The sequence below is a fragment of the Lathyrus oleraceus genome, chromosome 1 (genome assembly GCF_024323335.1).
Source record: "Lathyrus oleraceus cultivar Zhongwan6 chromosome 1, CAAS_Psat_ZW6_1.0, whole genome shotgun sequence".
Classification (NCBI taxonomy): domain Eukaryota; kingdom Viridiplantae; phylum Streptophyta; class Magnoliopsida; order Fabales; family Fabaceae; genus Lathyrus; species Lathyrus oleraceus.
Genome location: NC_066579.1, coordinates 114,998,740 through 115,021,199, shown reverse-complemented (window position 1 = coordinate 115,021,199; position 22,460 = coordinate 114,998,740). Strand labels below are relative to the sequence as shown.

At 35.0% G+C, this 22,460-nt stretch overlaps 1 protein-coding gene and 1 non-coding gene across 2 annotated transcripts; both read right to left on the bottom strand.

The window, feature by feature from the left end:
- Positions 1–11,567: 11,567 nt before the first annotated feature.
- On the bottom strand, positions 11,568–12,423 carry LOC127120681 (late embryogenesis abundant protein 14-like). The gene is made up of 3 exons (XM_051051199.1): positions 12,305–12,423; positions 11,973–12,041; positions 11,568–11,844 (listed from the first exon to the last, which is right to left on the bottom strand). The coding sequence occupies exons 1-3, from the start codon at positions 12,350–12,352 to the stop codon at positions 11,773–11,775; spliced, it is 189 nt and encodes a 62-aa protein (XP_050907156.1). The 5' UTR covers positions 12,353–12,423; the 3' UTR covers positions 11,568–11,772.
- A 6,319-nt stretch (positions 12,424–18,742) lies between these two features.
- Positions 18,743–18,849, bottom strand: LOC127117159 (small nucleolar RNA R71). The gene has a single exon (XR_007801915.1). It is a non-coding gene; the product is annotated as a small nucleolar RNA R71 (small nucleolar RNA).
- Between the last annotated feature and the right edge of the window lie 3,611 nt (positions 18,850–22,460).

Sequence of the window (22,460 nt, the reverse complement as noted above, 5' to 3'; positions counted from 1 at the left end):
TTGTCGCTTCTTGTTGGAGACATGGTGCCTAAATGTCTTATGCTTAGGTCTGACATGAGGGACTTGGTTCGGGTAACCATGAAGCCTGTAGCAGAAGGCTTTTATATGCCCAAGCCTACCACAGTGGTGACATTTCCATTTCTGGAATTTCCTCTTCTGATGATTAGTCATCCTGGTTGCCCGATGTTGAGACATTGGATGTGACTTCCCTTTGAATTTCTGAACTTTAGCCTTTGGGCGTTTGCGTTCAGCTGAGGATCTTTTCCCAAAGCCTAAACCAGATGTGGTTCCAGACTTCTGTCCTACCTTTAGGATCTCTTCCAAGGTGTCAGTTCCTTTATTCATCATTCTGATGGTTTTAGTCATCTGATTCAGCTTGGAGATCAGCAGGGTTATCTCACCATTTAGATCCTCTATGGCCGTCAGATGCTTCAGTTTCTCATCTTCCAGCTCCTTGATGAGTTTCTTCTGCTTTTCTCCTTGTACACGTACTTCTGTACTGGTGACACACAACTTCTTATAAGCTGCAGCAAGTTCATCAAAGGTCAGTTCATCTGCACTTGAGTCATCATCAGTGGCACAAACACTGGTTAGTGCAGTGACATGTTTAGCAGATTCTCCTTCAGATTCACTTTCAGAATCTCCTTTAGACCATGTGATAGCTAGCCCCTTATTTTGCATTTTGAGGTAAGTAGGGCATTCAGCTCTGACGTGTCCATACCCTTCACAACCATGACATTGGATTCCCTTGCCGTGGTTGAACTTCTCTTCAGAAGTTGATCTTTTCTTAATGTCAGACGGGATGTTCTTGACATTAGGTCTACCTCTTTGATCAATCTTCTTCACGAACTTGTTGAACTGTCTCCCAAGCATAGCTAAGGCTTCTGATATGCTTTCATCACCTCCAGTGTATCCTGCTTCTGACTCCTCTTCAGCATTAGATACAAAAGCTACACTTTTGTTCTTCTTTTCAGCATTCTCACCCAAGCCCATTTCAAAGGTTTGGAGAGAGCCAATTAGTTCATCCACCTTCATATTGCAGATGTCCTACGCCTCCTCTATGGTTGTGACCTTCATAGCAAATCTCTTAGGTAAGGACCTGAGAATCTTTCTTACAAGTTTCTCTTCAGCCATTTTCTCACGTAGTCCACCAGAGGTGTTTGCTATTTCAAGAATATTCATGTGAAAGTCATGAATAGTCTCATCCTCTTTCATCCTCAGATTTTCAAACTTGGTGGTCAGCATCTGAAGTTTGGACATCTTCACCTTGGAAGTACCTTCATGAGTTACCTTGAGGGTATCCCAAACTTCCTTAGCTAGTTCACAGTGGTGCACCAGTCTGAAGATGTTCTCACTGATTCCATTGGACAATGCATTCAAGGCCTTGGAATTTCCAAGAGCTAATGCCTCTTGCTCCTTGTCCCACTCTTCTTCAGGAATCTGCACACTGACTCCATCTTCACCTGTCTTTGTTGGATGTTCCCATCCTTTGTTGACAGCTCTCCAGACTTTACTATCTAGAGACCTTAAGAAGGCTATCATACGAGGCTTCCAGTCATCATAGTTAGAGCCATCCAACATGGGTGGTCTATTTGAGTGTCCTATATCCTTGTCCATGGTACTAGAAAGTAACTTCCCTAGATCTCACCCAGATATTAACAGGCAGGGTGCCTGCTCTGATGCCAATTGAAATTCTAGTTATCAGACTTTAGATGTCACACGGGTTGTTATGACATCCAATTCTGCACAGACAAGAATTATGCAGAACTTAAAAGTAAGTGCAGTAAATAACACAAGTAATTGTTTACCCAGTTCAGTCCAACATGACCTACATCTGGGGGCTACCAAGCCAGGGAGGAAATCCACTATCAGTAGTATTAATTCAAAGCTAAACTCACTCGTTTACAACTCTTCACTTAATCCCTACCCAATGCAATTTCAATCTTACTCTAAGATCAGAGTTCCTACTCACTCCCCCTCAATCACCTCAGTGATTACTACCTTTAATCAATATTAAAGACAATTTTGAAGTCACACTTCAAACAACTCTTGATTGTGCTTAACAGCTTTAATCAAGATACACAGCACTCACGCTTAAAAGCTTTGAGCGACACAACACTTACAACTCAATGAACACCCTATGCCAAAGCAATCATCTACGTGATAATGGCTTGGCTTACAAGATATGTCTAATACAAGACTCACAAAAATACAGCAGTGAAGTATGATGGACACACTAAATCTTCACGCCTCAAAATCCCCCGTTCTGAATGAAGGAACGACTTCCTTTTATATTGCAGTACTTGGGCCTTTGCACTTGTATTCTCCTGAATTTAAGGTCACGCGAGTTCCCCTAAATTCCACATCTAGGTTACTAACAAATAGGCTATTTGTTAGGTTCATTAAATGTAGCTTGGTTGTTAATTTCCTGGATTTTCTCTCAGCTGTTGAATCCCTGAAGAATAGCCTGAGAAAAAGCTGAAACAGAAAACTGAACAACCTACAATATAGCATATGCTGTCAGGAATGAATGTCACGACATTCAGCTTGACATCAAGGATCATATGCTAGTCTGTTTTTCCAGAAAACAGACTGTACAATTTTGCTGACCTGTATATGACCAAAATGAACATACTACAGTAACAGCTTACATTAATAAATGTCAAAGTATCCAATTTGACATTTACACATTTGGCTTTAAGTCAGTTCTGTTATCCTCTTGAAGAACAGACTAAGAAACATGCTGAAGTATAGCAGAACACCACTCTGTCTATTGTTCAGTATATGCTGTCCATGATGAATGTCATAACATCCAGTTTGACATTCAGTCAGTAGGCCTTATGCCAGGTCTGGTATTTCCTTGATAACCAGACTGGAAATGAATACTAAGTTCTAACAGAACACCAGCTGTTCTATTCCTTAGTATCTGCTGACAGGGATGAATGTCACAACATTCAATAAATCCTGTATTAGCTCATCCTGCAGTAACTACTCAAGTGTGTCATGACATCAGTCAACACATCAGAGTATAGTTAGATATTCTAACCTACAATGCAGTCACACATACACACCATGTCATGACATCAGTCAAGACATTAGAATCCAGCTAGTGTTTTACCATATAATGCAGCCAATTAAACACCTACAATTTGTATGATTAAACATATGTGTTTTGTGTTATTCTTATTTGGGTTCTTAAAATTATGTATTGTGTTATCGTTGTTTTATTATGATGCAACAATTGAAATCGATAGGTGTACTCGTCCACCCAAATTTAAATTAATTATACATATATGATAAAGTTATTTTAGGTGATGCAAGTACAAAATATAACGGTCCAACTTCATTCTTCCATCACAAGATTGAGACCATAGAGCCTCAACTAGGTCCATTTGAAATATTGACAACATGGTAGAGAAGATGGGAGACTCCTTCCAAATACAATTAGAACAATGGCCCATAACAATTTTTTATATCAAAGATTTGGTATTAGGGATATTGTGGAGGGGATTAATTGAATTTCCATAATCGTACTTCAATTATGATGCAGATAAGTACAAATTTTATGGTGATTTCAATTTAGAGTCATTGTTATCAAATACTTTTAATGTCAACTTTTGTGTTAACATTATTTAGGTACATGCATCATATTTGTGTAGAAAGAGATTTACAAAATTATGGTTTCTTAGACCTATACCATATTCAATTTACCCAACATTCATCAAATGGTATCTAAACATTACATACAAAATAAGTTAATTTAATAGAAAAAAATTGCTACTATGACCGTTTATTAATTCGTAAGTATATGGGTTTTATTGTCTCTTATTTAAATATTTTACCTATTATTAATTATTCTAGATGTTTATATAGTGATCTTTAGCAACAAATAATTATTTGTCCCAAGCAAAATTATGTAATTACACTATAGTCTTGATTCAAAGATGAAAGAAATTACTAGCATTTAAGTGGTAGTCTTTGTAATACTATAATATTACATTTATTTTTGAGTAATTTTTATTTAGTTTACTTTTTTTCCCAATATGTAGAGCTATGGAGGGATACAATCTTATGTATCGTAATCAAATAAATAAAAGGACAAATCTCATTTTTTCAAAAGTAAGTGATCTTATTTGTGAAATTCTTCAAATTTTCTCTAATGTATTACTTGTGATGTCATGTATATTAACCATTATATACAAATTATTTAGTGTCACGAAAACAACCAAACTCATAAGCGTGTGGATATTATGTCATAAATATATGTTGGATATTGTCTATAGAGACGTTAGAAATTCATGAGATAAGTTAATCACTTTATCCATATGCACGTAATTTGTTTATGTTGTTAAGTAAATGTTGTTAGCTAGTAAAATGTTAAATTGTTGTTGTGGAGATTGGAAGTTAAATGTCATTGTTGTTGTTTTATCCCAATTTAAATTTTGTTCAAATTATAGGTTTTTAATGATGATACACCATTCACATAAGAAGATATAGATGCCCTTTTTGTTATGTTAGGTTGGTTGATTCCTCTATATTACTTACCATTTAAATCATTTTCTCATGGATTGTTGTCTAGTAACCTAGATTAGTATGGTGTAAGTGTACGTGGGCCATTTTGGGTTGGTTGTAAATAATGTATGTGTTGCCTTGTTGAAAACATGTGTATATAAGTTTATGTCCAAAATGAGTATATATGCCTTTGTCTAAAATATGTATATGTGTTTCTTGGATGGTTTGGTGCCTATTGAAAACATGTGTATATAGGCTCTGTCACATCACGTGAATATATGTTATGTCAAAAAAATGTGTATATATACATATCATAATGAAAATTATGTAATATTAAAAAAATAATGTTTTTCCCATGGTTGGAACTCCCAACCATGGTAAATACTAAATTTTAACCTCGAATATTAAAATAACTTAAGACGTAAAGTTGTGTACACTTTGAAAATACCAAAATGAAAGCTACTGTGGTGTAGCGGTAAAGTCATAACCACTGAGCTATTGGTTAACTCAACGTCAATAAAACCAGAATCGCAACCGCGTTTTTATTATTTCTAAAGGAAAAGGGAAAAGTATGAATAAAACCCATAGATTAGAAGTTTTCAAATCAAAACTAATAAAATCTCATAGATTACAGGTAAGAAGGTTGGTTGCACAGAGGGTAGGTATTAGCACCCAAAGTATCCTAGGTACTCCTAGGGGGGCCTTTTTGTGTGCAAGTGTTTTAGTTGAAAAAGATGTTTGCTAAAAAATAGAATGAGGGTATGAGAAAAGAATTTATTATTTACATTTTTATGTTTGACAAGACCTTCGGTCTTATGGCTACGTACCAACATAAAAATGAGGGATCAAAACCTCGTAGTTCGTGATAAAAATATCAAAGATGGGTGGATTGATTTTTAACAAAAGCTTAAATATCTTTTGTTATCAACGGGAGAATACTCAACTAAACATCCACCAATAATAAGGGCTTTACAACATTTAAGAGGGAGGGCTCCAACTTGGATTCAATCAATAAATATGCCACTAACCCCTAATAAATGGAAAGACTTACAATCAATATATCATGGAATAGGAGAATTATATCTCAACCATAGATAACTCAAATCTAAATGGCTTCTTTTGAAAAAGTTAAAAGGAAAAGGCACAAAATGACCAAAATGATTAGATGAGGTTGTTAGTTCTTTTTTATCTTTTTGAAAATAAAGTCAATATGGTTATATTCATTTACTAGTTTGATTAAGAAAATATTTTGAAAATCAATGGCATAAGGCAAATGTTTCTACTCATTAAAACAAGTCTAAGTTGAAAACACAAGCAAATCAGTTTTGAAAATAAGGGAGATATTTTGAAATTAAAGAAGGAGGAGGATATGAAGGGGCTATCCTAGACAAGATTTAAAAGTTTAGAGTTGAAAAGATCTAACCCATGGGAAGCATCCACAAGACAAAAGTGACAGATAGAAACTCATTTCCTTTGGATTGTCAACCAAGCAACAAAGCTATAATCATCCAAGAAATTAATAAGAAGACAAAATGGAATCAAATAAAGATAAGCAAACATCCAAGCAAGCACTCCAAAGAAAGAATTCTTCAATGTCCTTTAAATGTACCAGATGAAATATCCCTTTAAACATACTCAAAGAGAAACCATCAGATAATAACAATAAGATTAAAATAACAACTTAAGCACATAGAAAGGGTGTATAAGATAAAAAAAAGGGAGTCTCTTAAGCTTGTATCAAGTGAATGGCATTAGCCAAGAAATGGTCTCAAAATTATGGAATTGGCCAAGTTTCCTTCATAGCACAAGGATGTTGCCTACTCTAAGTCCAAAGATCCAAATCAAGTCACAGACAGAGGTCCCCACCAATGTATTTTTAGGGTTTTTGTTTTTATTAAGTGTTTTAAGGTCCTAAGACCACAAACAATGAAAAATTACAAGCACAAATATAATAAAAGCACAAAATATGGCTCAAGGGAGCAAAATGAAAATGACTGAAACATAAACAAATTGCATGAATGTAAATGATAATGAATGATAAAGTCCAAGAATTTAAATTTCATTAACGTAAATGTCATTAAAAATAAATTCAACATAAAAGATATGTTAGTGAATGTTAGTGGAAGAAGAAAAGATTGTTTAAGTCATTTTTTTGGAGAACACTCAACCATCCACTCATAAGCATGAAGATATGAACCTAGACATCATTCATGAGAAGGGATTCAACTTGGATAAATTAACAAGTATGTCACTAGCTCTCACAAATGGAGAATAGGTGAAATCTTCACACAATACCATGAGGAATGGGAGACTTACAATCTTACTTACAAAAATGCTAATGCCTTTGGGTCAAATTTAGCGCTATGTTAAGCAATCGTAATTGCACTTATGTAGAATTCACAACTATCTGAGGTCGTACAATAATAATATTGGAGTTAATGCATTCTAGAGACAAGGTATCAAGACCAAGCTCCTAAAGCATACTGTAACGGTAAATTCATGACATCGAGCTATGGATAAACTTGATGTCAATAAAATCAGAGTCGCCACCGCGCTTTTATTGTTTCCAAAGGAAAAGGGAAAAGTATGAACAAAACCCAAGGATAAGAAGTTTTCAAATCAAAACTAATAAAATTTCAGATATTACAGGTAAGGGGGTTGGTTACACAGAGGGAAGGTGTTAGCACCCAAAGTATCTTAGGTACTCCCAGGGAGCCCTTTTTTATGTGTGCATATGTTTTTGGTATAAAAGTTGTTTAAGAAAATATGGAATGTGGGGATGAGAAAATAATTCATTAATTAAATTTTTGTGTTTGACAAGACCTTCGATCTTGTGCCTACGTACCAACATAAAGATGAGGGATCAAAATCTCGTAGTTCGTAGTAAATATTTCAAATGAGTTGGTGAGTTGATTTTAACAAAAAATTAAGAAAATGGCACAATAGACCAAAGTTTTGAATGAGGTTGTTAGTTCTTTTTGTCTTTTAAAATTTTAAGTCAAATATTGTTAATTTTATTTACAAATTTGATTAAGAAAAGATTTAAATTTCATTGGCATAAGGCCAAAGTTTCTAATATTAAAACATGTCTAAGTTGAAATCACAAACAAAGAAAGTTTTTGAAATGAGGGAGAGATTTTGAAATTTAAGAAGTGGGAGGAGATGAAGATACTACCCTAAGCAAAAATTTAAAAGTTAAAAGTTGAAAGATCTGACCAATGAGATGGAATCCAACAAACAAGAATGTCATATAGAAACCCATTTTCCTTTGGACTTTGATCAAGCAATAAGCAATAAGCAATGAGCAATATCCAGACATCATAAAAGATCAAGGCATCAAATAAAGATATCCACATCCAAACAAGCATTCCAATAGTTAGCAGTCTTCATTATCTTCCAATGTAGCAGACGAATTATTCCTTGGTCAACTCAGAACAAAATATCAGACAAAGATCATAACAATGTAATAATTAAGCACAGAGACAAAGTACCGGATGAACCAAAGAGATCCAAAATCTTGCATCAGATGAAAGTTATTGTCAAAGATAACCCAGTCTCAGATATTGGCATTGACCAAGTCCTCTAGCATAGGGAAAGTTGCCTAATTCTAAATCCAAAGCTCAGGTTAAGTTCAACAGTCCAAGAAGATATTTTTTAGGGTTTTTGTTGTTATTAGGTGTTTTAATGTCCTAAGACCACAAATAAAATCAATACACAAACAAAATATATACAATCACAAGATATGGCTCAAATGAGCAAAGTGAAAAAAGGAATTAAACATAAACAAGTTATATGAAATGTAAATGGCAATGAATGATAAACGACTGAAATTTAAATTGCATAAAGTAAATTACTTGAAAGTAAAAGCATAATGAAGAAGAGTTAGTCAATGACTAGTCAAATGTTAGTGTTGAGTTTTAATTGATTAAGTCATTCTTTGGAGAACACTCAACCAATCATTCACAAGTATGGATCCTTGAACCAAGACATCTTCCATGAGAAGGGCCCCAACTTGGATAATTCAACAAGTATGCCACTAGCTCTCATGAAAGGAAAAAAGGTTAAGTCTCCAAACAATGCCATGAAGAATGGGAGACTTACAATCTCACTTACTAGAATGTTATGCCTTGAGGGTAAAATTTAGCTCTATGTTAAGTAATCGTAATTGGACTTATGTAGAAGCCACAACTATATGAGGTTAGGAAATAAAAATATAGGTGTTAATGCATGTTAGAGATTTGGTACAAATAACCAAACTCTTAAAACATACCATACTTGTATTGATTCATCTAACACAAGGTCATTGATCAATCAATTATCCTTTAGACATTAGAGATTTCATTGGTCAAATGAGGGAATGGGGAAGAATAAGGATGAAGATGAATGGGAAGGGGAAATAGAAACACAAATTGATCATGAGAGGAATTTCATCTGATCAAAACCATCCATTCATTTTGGGAGATGAAATGTACATTTCATCAATCCCCTAAATCCAATAGTTTTGATCCAACAAAAGCCAAATCAACCATGACCAAACCCAAACAGAAATTCAAACATCACAAGACCATAAAAATGGCTCACAATAATTTTTAAACATTTAATCAATTAAAAATCAATTTAAAAATGAATTAAAATACATTTTTATTTGGACAAAAACTCAAATCCCTTCAAAACACCAAATAAATGGCCAAGGGATTTATCCTAGGTCAAACAAGGTCAAAGAACCTTGGACAAAAAATTTCGTGTTTTTTAAAAAGTCAGAAGTATTTTTAAATAATTAAAAATATGCACAAAAACACTTAATTCATGAAAAATACCAAAATCAATCCAAAAAAATAATTTTAATTCTAAATACGGAAGAGAAATATATTTAAAATATTTTGGTGAAAGTCTCATATTTTTTGGATTAAAAATGGATTTATTATGAATGAAACAAAATAAAGCAATTAAACAGAAAATCAGAAAATACCAAAAATCAGGGGCCATCACATCTCCCTCATTAATTGAGGTGGTAGATCTGATGGCCACGCGCGCGCTATCCATGATGCACCTCAGTCAAAGCATTACACGCGTGGTAATCAGAAGGGAAGGATGAGATTAAAAATTCTTAGGAGCTCGAATCTGACCTCAATTTCTTCCAATTCCAAGTATATTGAAAGATACATGGATTTGAATTTTGAGGATCATGAACTGAGTTGCTTCGATTTGACCTAAAAATAACTTAACCTTGTTGCCTACATTGGTAGGACTTCAACAAACCAAAAATCAATAAAAATAGATGAGAAATGAGGGAGAATCGAAGAAGAGAAGTTTCTAAAATTTCACCTTCGGGTAGCTTCAAATCAGCTTGATCTTGCTTCCAATTTGACTTGGCTTGACTCTAGAAGCCTACAGGAAGTGAAATTGATCAAAGAGAGACTTGGATTCTCGGAGTTTCAATCTCAAAACAGAAGGATATTTGAAACTCGATTTCAAGTGAAATCTTCAATTTTATCCTTTAATGGAGGTTAGGGAGGAAATGGTTCAAAGCTTGGGCAAGCTGGATCCTCATACTGATCACCAAGGTCATGTATTTATAAGGTTATGCATTGCTTTTCACACACTTCTAATTTTTTCAAATTTTAGCAACTCTTGCTTGCATGGATGCATGTGCGTGTACAAAACCCAATTCATGATGCCAAATGATCCAATATTCTGTGCTAATCAACATGAAATGATGTCACATGGCCATGCATAATGGAAATCAACTTTGAACATAAATCTTACCAAATGAAGCCTTGTGAAGAACCTATGCGCAAGTCCTTCAAATCTTGTCTAAATGAGGTGATCTTGGACTTTTTAGAAAGGTGACATCAAGGGGAACAACTTTGATGTTGAACACTTTTCCATTTGGAGCTTGGATCATGATGGATTTTGTGGGGGGGGGGGGGGGTGGGGGAGTTTAAGAAATCAAACATATTTGAAAATATTCTAAGTACCAAGTCAAATGATCACTTCTTCCACCTTGAATAACTTTTTCTATGAGCTTCAAATGGAAATGGTATCTTCATCAAAGTTGTATCTCTTTAAATCCTATTAAATTTGAACACAAATTTGACCTCATTTGGATTTGGCATGAAGGAGTCATGCATTTTAGAAGTTGAGGAAAATGGCTTGTTCAATGGTAATGGCCCAAAATGACCTTTAATGTTTCCTCTTGGAACATGCCCTTACAAGTTGAATTTGACACTTCTCAAAGAATAAGAGTTGGAGAGGAAATATTGAAATTGATCATGAAACTTGGATGGAATTCATCTCATTAAAATTGAGCAAGTTTTGGTCCTTGGAAGTTGACCTCCTAACTAGGGCACAAACAAAATGACCTATAATCTTCCAACCTAAAAAACGACTTTACAAGAAAAAATAGCTCTTGATGTCAACATGAAAGTTGTTTGGTATATCATAAAGAGTAACATTTCTATTTGAATCATTTTCATATGACAAACATTTTAGGAGATAGGGTCTAGGGAACCCCAATTTTGACTAGTTGACTTTCTCTAGTCAACCTCTTTGAATCAACTTGCAAACTTGAATGTTTATTGATATTTTAGACTTATGGAGGAGCATATATGTATAATATGATGTATAATGAATTATCCATTGATATATTGAACCAATTGTTGAAGAAACTTGCTAAGGAAGTCACACAAGATACCTAGATGAATTAGGGTTTCCAAGGCAAACAAGCTTCAAATTCTTGATGAATGCTTGATCCAAATGATAAATGAAGAACATGGGGATCCATATATGATGTATAGAACCATTGTGAACCATCTCTTGATTGATATCCTTACATTGAGGGTCTCAAACCCTAGTTGTGAGCTTGATGAGGCATTGGTGGATGCACACACTACCTACAAAAGAAACAAAGCTATACATGGACATATTTTTGGTATTTTGGTTAGTAATTAAATAAAAATAAAGTATGATACAATCAAATGTGCTTGGTGATCTCTCCCAATGCATACCTAACTAATTAGTGTAAAATAAAAGAATAAAATATTAAATATAAAATTCATTCATTAATGAATTAAGTCAAAACTACATCACATAGTCCTAAAGGACCAAAAGTGTCTTATTAACAAGACTTCTAAACATGAAAAAATAAATCCCAAAAACAAAAAAAGAAAGCATTTTTTTAACATTTATTATAAAATGCTCTTTAGCAAAAAGAAACTAATTAAAAATTGACATATTCATAATCTATCAAACATAATTAGTTTATTTGTTGCTCATTGTCTCCTTCGTAGCATCAGCGGCTCCTTGTGCCTTTGCCTGCATCTGCTGACCAGTCTACATAAAATAACAAAAACAAAAACAAAATAATTAGAAATTTTTTTACATTTAACTAATGAGCTTATGCTATAATTCTATTTTATACAATATATATAAATTTTGAAATTAAATCAAAATTGTGTTACCTCTTGCATTGATTCCTTGGCTGATTGAGCAGTATTGCTAGCTTTGTCCATCATGTTGCTAGTCTTTTCCTATTATCAAAACAACAAAATAAATATGTATAATATATTATTTAAATTAAGAAAAATAATTAACTTTACATTTATTAAGAAATTAAAATAAAAAGTGTAAATCTTAGTTCAATTCACAAAAATTGATATTATTAAATTAAACATCATTAAAGTTTAAACTCTAATTCTCATAATTGTGTGTGAGTTTCTAGATGTTATTATCATTTTTTGGATTGATAAAAAAATTTAAGTAAAGAGAGTATATGAGAGAAGAGTATGGAAACCTCAGCTTGGCCCTTGGTCTGTCCAGCATTGTAGCTTGCGGAATCCATTTTCTTTGGATATGAAATTTGATTAACTTAATGAATTGAAGATTATAAGAAATAATTGAATTGAATATTAGTGTTTAGATTGAATTGAAGATTAATGTTGAGATTGAATTATTTATATAGGGAAATTTTCCCTTGGATATTGCACTAGTTGCGCTTCATCTAACATTTAATTTGTGATGGTGTTGTGCTATTTTTGAGGAGTGTGACCAAGAAAACTTCATTGGCTATTTTTAGGTTGCTTAATGTTTGGTGACACTTCATCCACCACTTATACACTTATGTATTAGACATTTTATTTTTTATTTTGGATAAGTCATAAAAATGACATGTGATGAGTGTCTAATAGGTGTATATTATCATAATTCTTTTGAATTTTTTTAAGGAGTAAATGGTTTGATTAATATGAACTAGGACAAATTAATTATGTAAAACTATAATTCTTTATGGATCATATTAAAAAGCTTTTTAAAGTCAAAATTGTAAACTTTAACTTTTAAAAAATTGAATACACAATATATATTAACTCAAAAGTTCTATTTTTGTTTCTTTAAGAAATGTTCGTAAAGGGAATATGATGTGTATGTGCAGCATATTTCTGATGGTATTCTGATTCTGACGTGTCTTTATGGGGATGACATACTTCTGACAAAGTTCAAGAAGGTGCGGATGAATGTGTTTGATATGACTAACCTTGAAATATGGTATACTTTCTAGGGATGAAAGTTTTGCATTATGAAAAGAAAATTACTGTGCACCAATTGAATTATGAACTTGAGTTGTTGAAAAGATTTGAGTTGTTGAATTGTAAGTCATCAGTCATACCTGCGGAGACTAATCATAAGCTGGACTTTGATAATGGTGAAGACTTATATGATACAACCTTCAAACAATTGGTTGGTTTTCTGGGATATTTGTGTAACACCAGGCCTGACATATGTTACACAGTTGGAATGGTGAGTAGGTTTATGAGTAAACCAAAGTGATCACATTACCAAGCTACAATCAAGATTCTGAGGTATGTAAAAGAAACTCTGAGGCATGTAATTTTGTTTCTATATGGAGTATCATATGATGTTGAGCTAGTATGTTATTCATACTTTAACTGGTGTGGTGATGGAGTGGGGAGAAGAAGCATTATAGGATACATGTTTATGTATCTAGGAGCTGCCGTTTCTTGGTGCTGCAAGAAGTAACAAGTGGTTGCATTGTCAACCTGTGAAACTGAATACGTAGCTGATGATTTGTTATATTGTCAGACTATTTGGCTGATGAATTTGTTGTAGGAACTGAAGTTCAAGATGAGCAAACCAGTCAGATTGATGATTTACAACAAATCGATCATAAGTCTTGCTAAGAATCTAGTGTTACATGGAAGAAGCAAGCACATTGATACTAAGCACCATTTTCTGCACAATCAAGTCCATAATAGAGTACTTGAGGTTTTTCATGTCATCACTCAGAAGCAACATCCAAATGTGTTAACCAAGGCAACCAAAATTGAACATTTCACTAATTTGAAGGATGAAATTGGTGTTGTCGATTTTTAAACTTGAATATGAACTAAGGTATGATGTTAAATATAATCCATCTTAAGTTGGTTTAGTTTTTCATTTACATTTGAATTTCAGTTTGTATTTTATTTGAGGTTTCATTTGAATTTGAGTTGAATTTGGGAGAACATATATAAACCCAAATTGAGTTGCATTTGTAACAGAAATAACAGAATCTGCATTTTGAGAAAGCTCCAAAAGTTAGTTATGTTCCATTCTATCTTTCTCTCTACAACTCTTCATCATCTTCTTCCTCTTGTGCATTACTAATGGAGGTTCATTGTTGAGCTCCGAAATTTTTTAAGATTTATATTACATTACTTAGTATAAACAAAATGAATGTTTTGTTAGATGATTGGAGCCAAGATGACGGTGACTTGAAAAATAGTATATGGACTGAACTTGGGGTACTTATTTTAACTATCATCATTTGTTTTACAATTATATATGATTATTTTTTTTAACATTAATACAAACTTTATCATGTAAATGTAGAATATTTTATTCTTCTTCTTGAAGATGATATGTTGGAAAAGAAATGGATATCATATACTGGTGAGCGTTGGAAGGACTTTAAGGCAAAACTCACAACAAGTTATATTACAAATCCAAAGAGTACTGACTTAACGCCTTTATATGTGACTTATAGTTTTCTTGATAAATACATTTGGGAGAGATTTTTCGAGTCTCGCAACACTCTCGAATTTCTGGATAAGAGTCAAAAAGAAAAGGAGAATAAGACAAAAAATATTCATCCTCATAGATTATCTCGTGGAGGATATGATAAACTAGAGGAGAAAATAACAAAAAACAAAGAAAACAAGAGTTAGGATATCCTTCTATAAGTATTGATCGTGGCCCATATCCACCAACACACCATGGGAAAAGGAAAAGAGCACGTCAAAGATGGAGAGGAGAGTCCACATCACAGACTACACTCACACTTGCTGATAAGATTGTAAGTATATTTTTCAACATTATTAATTTTATTTAATTCAATTTGGTAATAAACTTTTACTTGTGATTAGGATTCACTATTTAAAAAACCAATGTTGGTGTCTTTGTTCCACAACAATGCCATAACATATTGGTAGAAATGATTAGAACTAATGAGTATGGAGGGCATGTCTTGGTGTTGGACGAGGTGTCGGCCCAAGGTTATTTTTAAAATCATCATCAAAGAGTGATGAAATGCATAAAATATAGATTAAAGAACTAGTAGATTAAAGGATGAAAGAGAAGATGCAGGAGGAGATAGAGAAAACATTATAAAAGAAGTGGATGACTATGTGGTAGAGTGTGACCTAGGAGGTGGATGAGAGGGTGATCCTGGATTTGCAAGAAAGGGAAACCCATAAAGTGCGGGAGAGGGTGACTTAGGAGGTGTAGGAGAGGGTGAACAAGGAGGTGAGAGAGAGTGTGACCCCGGAGATGCAGGAGAGTGTGGCCCGAGATGTGATTGAGGTAAATATAAGTTTGATTTAGGAACTTTCTTATTTGTTTGTATGATTAAACATATGTGTTTTGTGTTATTCTTATTTGGGTTCTTAAAATTATGTATTGTGTTATCGTTGTTTTTTTATGATGCAACAATTGAAATCGATAGGTGTACTCGTCTACCCAAATTTAAATTAATTATACATATATGATAAAGTTATTTTAGGTGATGCAAGTACGAAATATAACTATAAGACCCCAATTTTGTCCCTAAGATCCCTCATGGCATCATAACATTGCATTTGCAAAGCCTCAAGGATCATAAAGCATTTGGGTTCCCTTTGCCTTTGGGTGGGATCTCTTGTGATTGGTTTGAGGTCACCAAGCATGCTTGATTTGTATATTATTGCTTTTCTAACTTTTATTTACTAACCAAAAGCACAAAAATATGTCACTAACATCTCTTGTTTGTAGCTTGAGTAATCACAAGGTCCAAAGTTTCTAGGAGGTCCTTTGAGCAAAGATATGGCCAAGAGAAGATGAAAGCAAGCATGGTAATGGCTCTCAAAACTCTCATCCATCAAATATGCCTCCCTAAGGATCTCATTTAATCATTTTGATCAAAGCAAGTCAAAGGGTTTGAGGTTTGTTCCCAAGGAAACCCTAATTCATCTGTTCATCCAACTATGCCTTGCTCATGAAGCAACCTCAGCCCATGATCAAATACAATCAAGGGAAGTCCTTTAATTCATCATTTCATGCATATTTGAACTTATTTGAGTTCTCTCAATCATCAATTCATCAAGATATAAGTTGTGGACTTGAGAAGTTGATCAGTCAATTCATCTGACTATTTTGAAATACACTGAGACCTAACTTTTTATGGGTTGGTCAAATGGAGATGATCCCAAAAGAAAAAATGTTCTTAAGGACAATATGAACAACTTTCATGTTCATCAAAAATTGATTTGAAGCTTTTAAGTTCATCTCCCATTCCAAGACATTATTGGTCATTTTGACTGAAACCCTAATTGTGGGTCAACTTCCCAAGAACATAACTCATTCATTTTTTATGATTTTGAGGTGGGATCAAATGCATTGTAAAGTTTAAGATGTCTACTTCAAATTTTATGTTGAACAAAATTTCATATTTGATAACACTGAAATTTACGTATTTTCGACTCCGATTTCACATGCATTCTAGTCGTTTTATTATCATTTTGTTGTGTTATTGGTATGTTTTCCTTTGTTTTCAGGTTTTTACTTTAGTCAGAGCCCCGATCTTTAAAAGGAGCGAAAAAGAGCCAAAAACCCTAAATATCATCATTTTGTACTTATGGCATACCCAATGGCGGGCGCCACAGACCAAGCCATGACGTGTCCAAGCTCAACTTCCCTCAACTCGCACGTTCTCCACTACATCCACTAAGGCGCCTCACTTTGTGCTTGTGGCGGGCGCCATGGCTTTGTGGCGGGCGCCACAAGAGGAAAACAGTTTCCCTCCATTTTCAAGTTGAAGGGCATCCAAGTCATTTCCATCTTTTTACTTGCTTATAAATAGAAACTCGAATTCACTTTTACAATCATCCAAACTTAGAGCAGAGGCAACCTCGGAAGCAACTTTGTTTCACTTAGGCATATATTCATTATTTTATAGTGGTAATCGCTTCGCATTGGAGTGTTACCACATATGTGTAATAGAGTCTGTGATAGAGTCTGTAATCGAGTTTGGAGCACTTTGGAAGGAAGTTAATCTTGCCGCCATTTTCATTTCCGCATTGCAATTTACTCAGCCCTCCGATTGGAGCAGGTTTTTATTACTTTTCTTTATTTTGTTTATTTCCCGCACTCGCTTTACTTTCATTTATTTCCTCACACTCGCTTTATTTTGTTTATTTCCCGCACTCGCTTTACTTTCATTTATTTCCTCGCACTCGCTTTACTTTCATTTATTTCCTCGCACTCGCTTTACTTTCATTTATTTCCTCGCACCCGCTTTAAATTATTTACTTTCCGCACTCGCACTACTTTTATTTACTTTAATGCACTTTTACTTTATCATGTCTAACTAAATTTATAAGGTTAGAATGTGAGGATCGTAATTGAACCGATAATCTGTACAATTGTTCGTAGAAACACTTAAGGGCTATTTTAACTTTCAACTTATGTTTTCCCACACTTCAATTCCGTTGGGTATGATCGAAAGCCATCCAACGTCTATCTAAACTTAATTGTTTTTAACTATTTCAAAAACAGCGAAAGCGCTTTGTTTAGTTCATTAGGAGTTTTTAACATTAAGAAGAAAAGAGATTTTAAAACTATTTTCGGACGCGTTTATAAGTATAGAGTCTGGTTCGTAAGAACCTCTTTTGGTTAAGAAATCCAGGTTATAATACTCTTCAACTTAGTCAAGATACTATATTTCTTCAAAATAGGTTTACTACTCTAACGCAATGTGCACCTTTTTATAAGTGACAATAAGAGGGTTTGATTAGGGAGTACAACTCGGTTCTGAATATGCGAAAGCGACAGTTCCTATTAAATTAGTTCTTTTCAAAGTAGGAAAGATTGCCCATAAGTAGCTCTATTAGCAAGTACTTGGATTATTAATTGATTACGTGAATTACATTCGACCCTGTCGTTATTAATTAAATTTATTTCAACACTTTACTTTTCATTGCACACTACAAAAACACCTATTTTGATTGCCTTCGATAAACACCATAACAACAGATAACGATAGATTGACACTTGGTCTCTGTGGATTCGACAATCTTTTATATTACTCTGACGCGTTCGTATACTTGCAAAAAGCACGCATCAAGTTTTTGGCGCCGTTGCCGGGGACCAATTTCGTCAAATTTCATTTTCCTGTTGTTATATCGTTTAGACATAGGTTATTTCCCGTCGGTCAATGCCAAGAACTCGCAGCACCGGAAGTTTAAGTTTAGTATACCCTCTGGCGGAACCTGAACGTTACGCTCGCACACATTTATTCTTTCATAGAATTAAGAGAGATATGGCCGAAGATCAAAACCAAAGACCTCTTAAGGATTTCGCTCAACCATCTAATGAAGAACCTAGTTCTAGTATAGTAAACCCAATCATTCCAGCCAATAATTTTGAACTTAAACCATCCCTGTTGTAACTAGTGCAACAGAGATAATTCGCAGGTCTCGCTACCGAGAACCCTAACCAACATTTAAAAATATTTCTTCAATTAGCAGATACCTTTAGAACCATTGGAGCTTCTCCTGAGGCAATACGTTTAAGATTATTTCCTTTTTCCTTCAGAGATAAAGCCCTATCATGGTTAGATTCCCTTCCACCCAATTCCATTATGACTTGGGATAACCTTAGAAGAGTTTTTCTTGCTAGATATTTTCCCCCGAGTAAGACCGCCGTTCTTCGAAAACATATAACTAGATTTACCCAAAACCAAGGAGAATCGTTGTTCGAAGCTTGGGAGAGATATAAAGAGTTGTTACGAGCATGCCCACATCATGGTTTAGAAAATTGGTTAATCATTCAAACCTTCTATAATGGACTTCACTATAACACAAAGATGACCATCGATGCTGCCGCAGGCGGTGCTCTGATGAACAAACCTTATCCTGAAGCTAGTGCCCTCATCGAAGATATGGCTCAAAACCATCAATCATGGGGAGTCGAACGAGCGACAGTTGAGAAGAAGGAAGCCCAAGGAGGAGTGCATGAACTAAGCTCTATAGACATGATGCAAGCTAAAATGGACGCATTGGCCCTTAAGGTCGAGCATATGTGCATAAACCCAAATACTGTAGCCGCAGTTTCGTCGGATTGTGAGATATGTGGAACCCAAGGACACCAATATGCAGAATGCAGTCTATTGAACGAAACCCACTCCGAGCAAGTGAACTCATATTCAAATACCTATAACCCTGGATGGAGGAATCACCCGAACTTCTCCTATAAAAACAATAACCCTATCCAAAATAATGCACCTCCGAGACCTAATTATCAAGCCCCAAGATCAAATCAACCTATGCAACCTGTACCACCAAAGCCGAGCCTTGAGAAAATTATGGAAAATTTTATCACCGCTCAAACCCAACAAAACAAGGAGTTCATGAACCAAAACATTCATGTTAACGAATTGATTACTCAGTTAGGAACCAAGGTTGACCAAATAGTTACTCATACCAAGATGCTTGAAACCCAGATCTCTCAGGTAGCTTTAAACCAAGCCCCTCAGACTACACCTGAAGGACAATTCCCTGGACAACCTCAACAAAATCCGAGAGGATAAGCCAATGCCATTACCCTACGAAGTGGGAACGCTTATGATGAGCCACCAAACCCAAGATTGAGTGAACCCGAAACTTCTAAGGAATGTACCAAACCCTCAGACAAAGTAAAGGAACCAGAGGAATCTGAAAACCAGGATGGTCGAGAGAAAGGAGAAGAACCTAAAGATAAAATTTACGTACCACCCCCGCCATATAAACCACCTATACCATATCCGCAAAGACTAAAACAAACCCATATCAATAAACAGTATCAAAAATTTATTAAAGTTATAGAAAAACTTCATGTAGAAATCCCTTTCACAGAAGCCATCACCCAAATACCTTCTTATGCAAAGTTTCTCAAAGACATCCTTACCAACAAACGTAGACTTGATGATCCGAAGCCTTTGGAATGTAATGCTATTTCCGAGGACAAATTAGCAAAGAAAGATAAAGATCCTGGAAATTTCTCCATTCCTTGTCTTTTGGGTAATCATGTCATCGATAAAGCTTTTCTAGACTTAGGAGTTAGTGTGAGCTTAATGCCTCTAGCAGTTTGTGAGAGATTAAACTTAGGAGAATTACAACCCACTAAGATGTCACTTCAGTTAGCCGATAGATCTGTCAAATATCCGATAGGCATTTTAGAAGATGTTCCTGTTAGGATAGGTCAACTATTTATCCCTACTGATTTTGTTGTCATGGACATCAAAGAGGAAAATGATATACCAATCCTTCTAGGTAGACCCTTCTTATCGACTGCAGGAGCCATAATAGATGTCAAGAAAGGAAAGTTGACATTTGAGGTAGGTGACGAGAAAATAGAATTTATACTTTCGAAATTTCTTATGGCACCTGTGATGGGAGACGCGTGTTATGCCTTAGATATCATTGATGAATGTGTTAGAGAATTAGAACAAAAACAAATTATAAAAACAATTAAGTTACCATCAACCCCCATAAAGGAAGATGATGACTTTAAAGAATGTTACATCGATGATAACCTTTACGAATGTTTATCCCTTACCCCGGATCCTATGCCATGCCCTAAGAAACCAACCTTAGAACTTCAGGAACTGCCTAAGAACCTGAGATATGAGTTCCTCGATGAAAAGATGAACCGTCCAGTTATAGTCAGTGCTACCTTGAGCCAAGAGGAAACGAACCAACTTTTAGACGTTTTACGAAGACACCCCTCAGCCTTAGGATATAATATCTCTGACCTGAAAGGTATAAGTCCATCCGTATGCATGCATCAGATTTCGCTCGAAGAAAATTCAAAACCCTCTAGGGAACATCAGAGAAGGATAAACCCTATAATGAGTGATGTTGTTAAAAAGGAAGTTCTTAAGTTACTTGAGGCAGGTATAATCTACCAGATCTCGGATAGTAAGTGGGTGAGCCCTGTGCATGTAGTACCTAAAAAGGGAGGCATCACAGTCATGCAGAACGATAAAGGGGAACATGTAGCAAAACATTTAGAAGGAGGATGGCGGATGTGTATAGATTATAGAAAATTAAATAAAGCAACTAGGAAGGACCATTTCCTTTTACCATTTATAGACCAAATGTTGGAGCGTCTAGCCAGACATTCTTACTTCTGCTATCTAGATGGATACTCTGGATTCTTCCAAATACCTATTCACCACGGAGATCAAGAAAAAACTACCTTTTCATGCCCTTATGGAACTTTTGCCTACAGACGAATGCCATTCGGCCTCTGTAACGCCCCAGCTACTTTCCAACGCTGCATGATGTCAATATTCGCAGATTACCTAGATGGTATCATGGAAGTGTTTATGGATGATTTCTCGGTTTGCGGATTTGATTTCCACAATTGTCTTGCTAACCTTGAGAAAATCCTGGAGAGATGCGTGGAGGTTAACCTCGTGCTAAACTAGGAAAAATGTCATTTCATGGTGACCGAAGGAATAGTTTTAAGACATATAGTTTCCGAAAAAGGTATAGAGGTAGATAAAGCTAAAATAGAAGTTATAGAAAACCTAAAACCACCAAAAACCATCAGAGAAGTCCGAAGCTTTCTTGGACACGCTGGATTCTACCGGCGTTTTATTAAGGACTTCTCCAAAATCACTAAACCTTTAACTGGACTTTTAATGAAAGATGCCGAATTCATTTTTGATGAAAAATATGATGACGCATTTAATCTTTTAAAGCAAGCATTAATCTCTGCACCTATTATGAAACCGCCCGATTGGTCAGAACCTTTTGAGATAATGTGCGATGCTAGTGATTATGCAGTTGGAGCCGTCCTAGGACAAAGGGAAGATAAAAAATTACATGCCATTTATTATGCCAGTAGAACCCTAGATGCTGCCCAAGTTAACTACGCAACAACTGAAAAAGAATTACTCGCTGTAGTTTTTGCTATAGGCAAATTTAGATCTTATCTAGTAGGAGCAAAAATTATCGTTTACACCGATCATGCTGCCATTCGTTACCTATTAAGTAAAAAAGATGCCAAGCCCAGATTACTCCGATGGATTCTATTACTACAAGAGTTTGATTTAGATATAAGAGATAAAAAAGGCACTGAAAATGTAGTAGCTGATCATCTTTCTAGGCTAGAACATCTAAAACCAGAACTAGTACCCATAAATGATGATTTCTCCTATGATAGACTGATCGCTAGAGTAGAAACCATTGAAGATAATAATCTAGATCCTTATGAGCATCCCCAAAATTCCTTAGCAATAAGTAAAGTACCCTGGTATGCAGATTTCGTTAATTACCTAGCTGCTGATATAGTACCCCCTGATCTTGACTACCACCGCAAGAAGAAATTCTTCCACGATGTGAGAAACTTCTATTGGGACGAACCACTCCTTTTCA

Coding starts and splice junctions, on each gene's coding strand:
- LOC127120681 (XM_051051199.1), bottom strand. CDS start 12,352: ATGGATTCCGCAAGCTACAATGCTGGACAGACCAAGGGCCAAGCTGAG. Junction 12,042..12,304: donor AGACCAAGGGCCAAGCTGAG/GTTTCCATACTC, acceptor TTTTGATAATAG/GAAAAGACTAGCAACATGAT. Junction 11,845..11,972: donor CCAAGGAATCAATGCAAGAG/GTAACACAATTT, acceptor TATTTTATGTAG/ACTGGTCAGCAGATGCAGGC.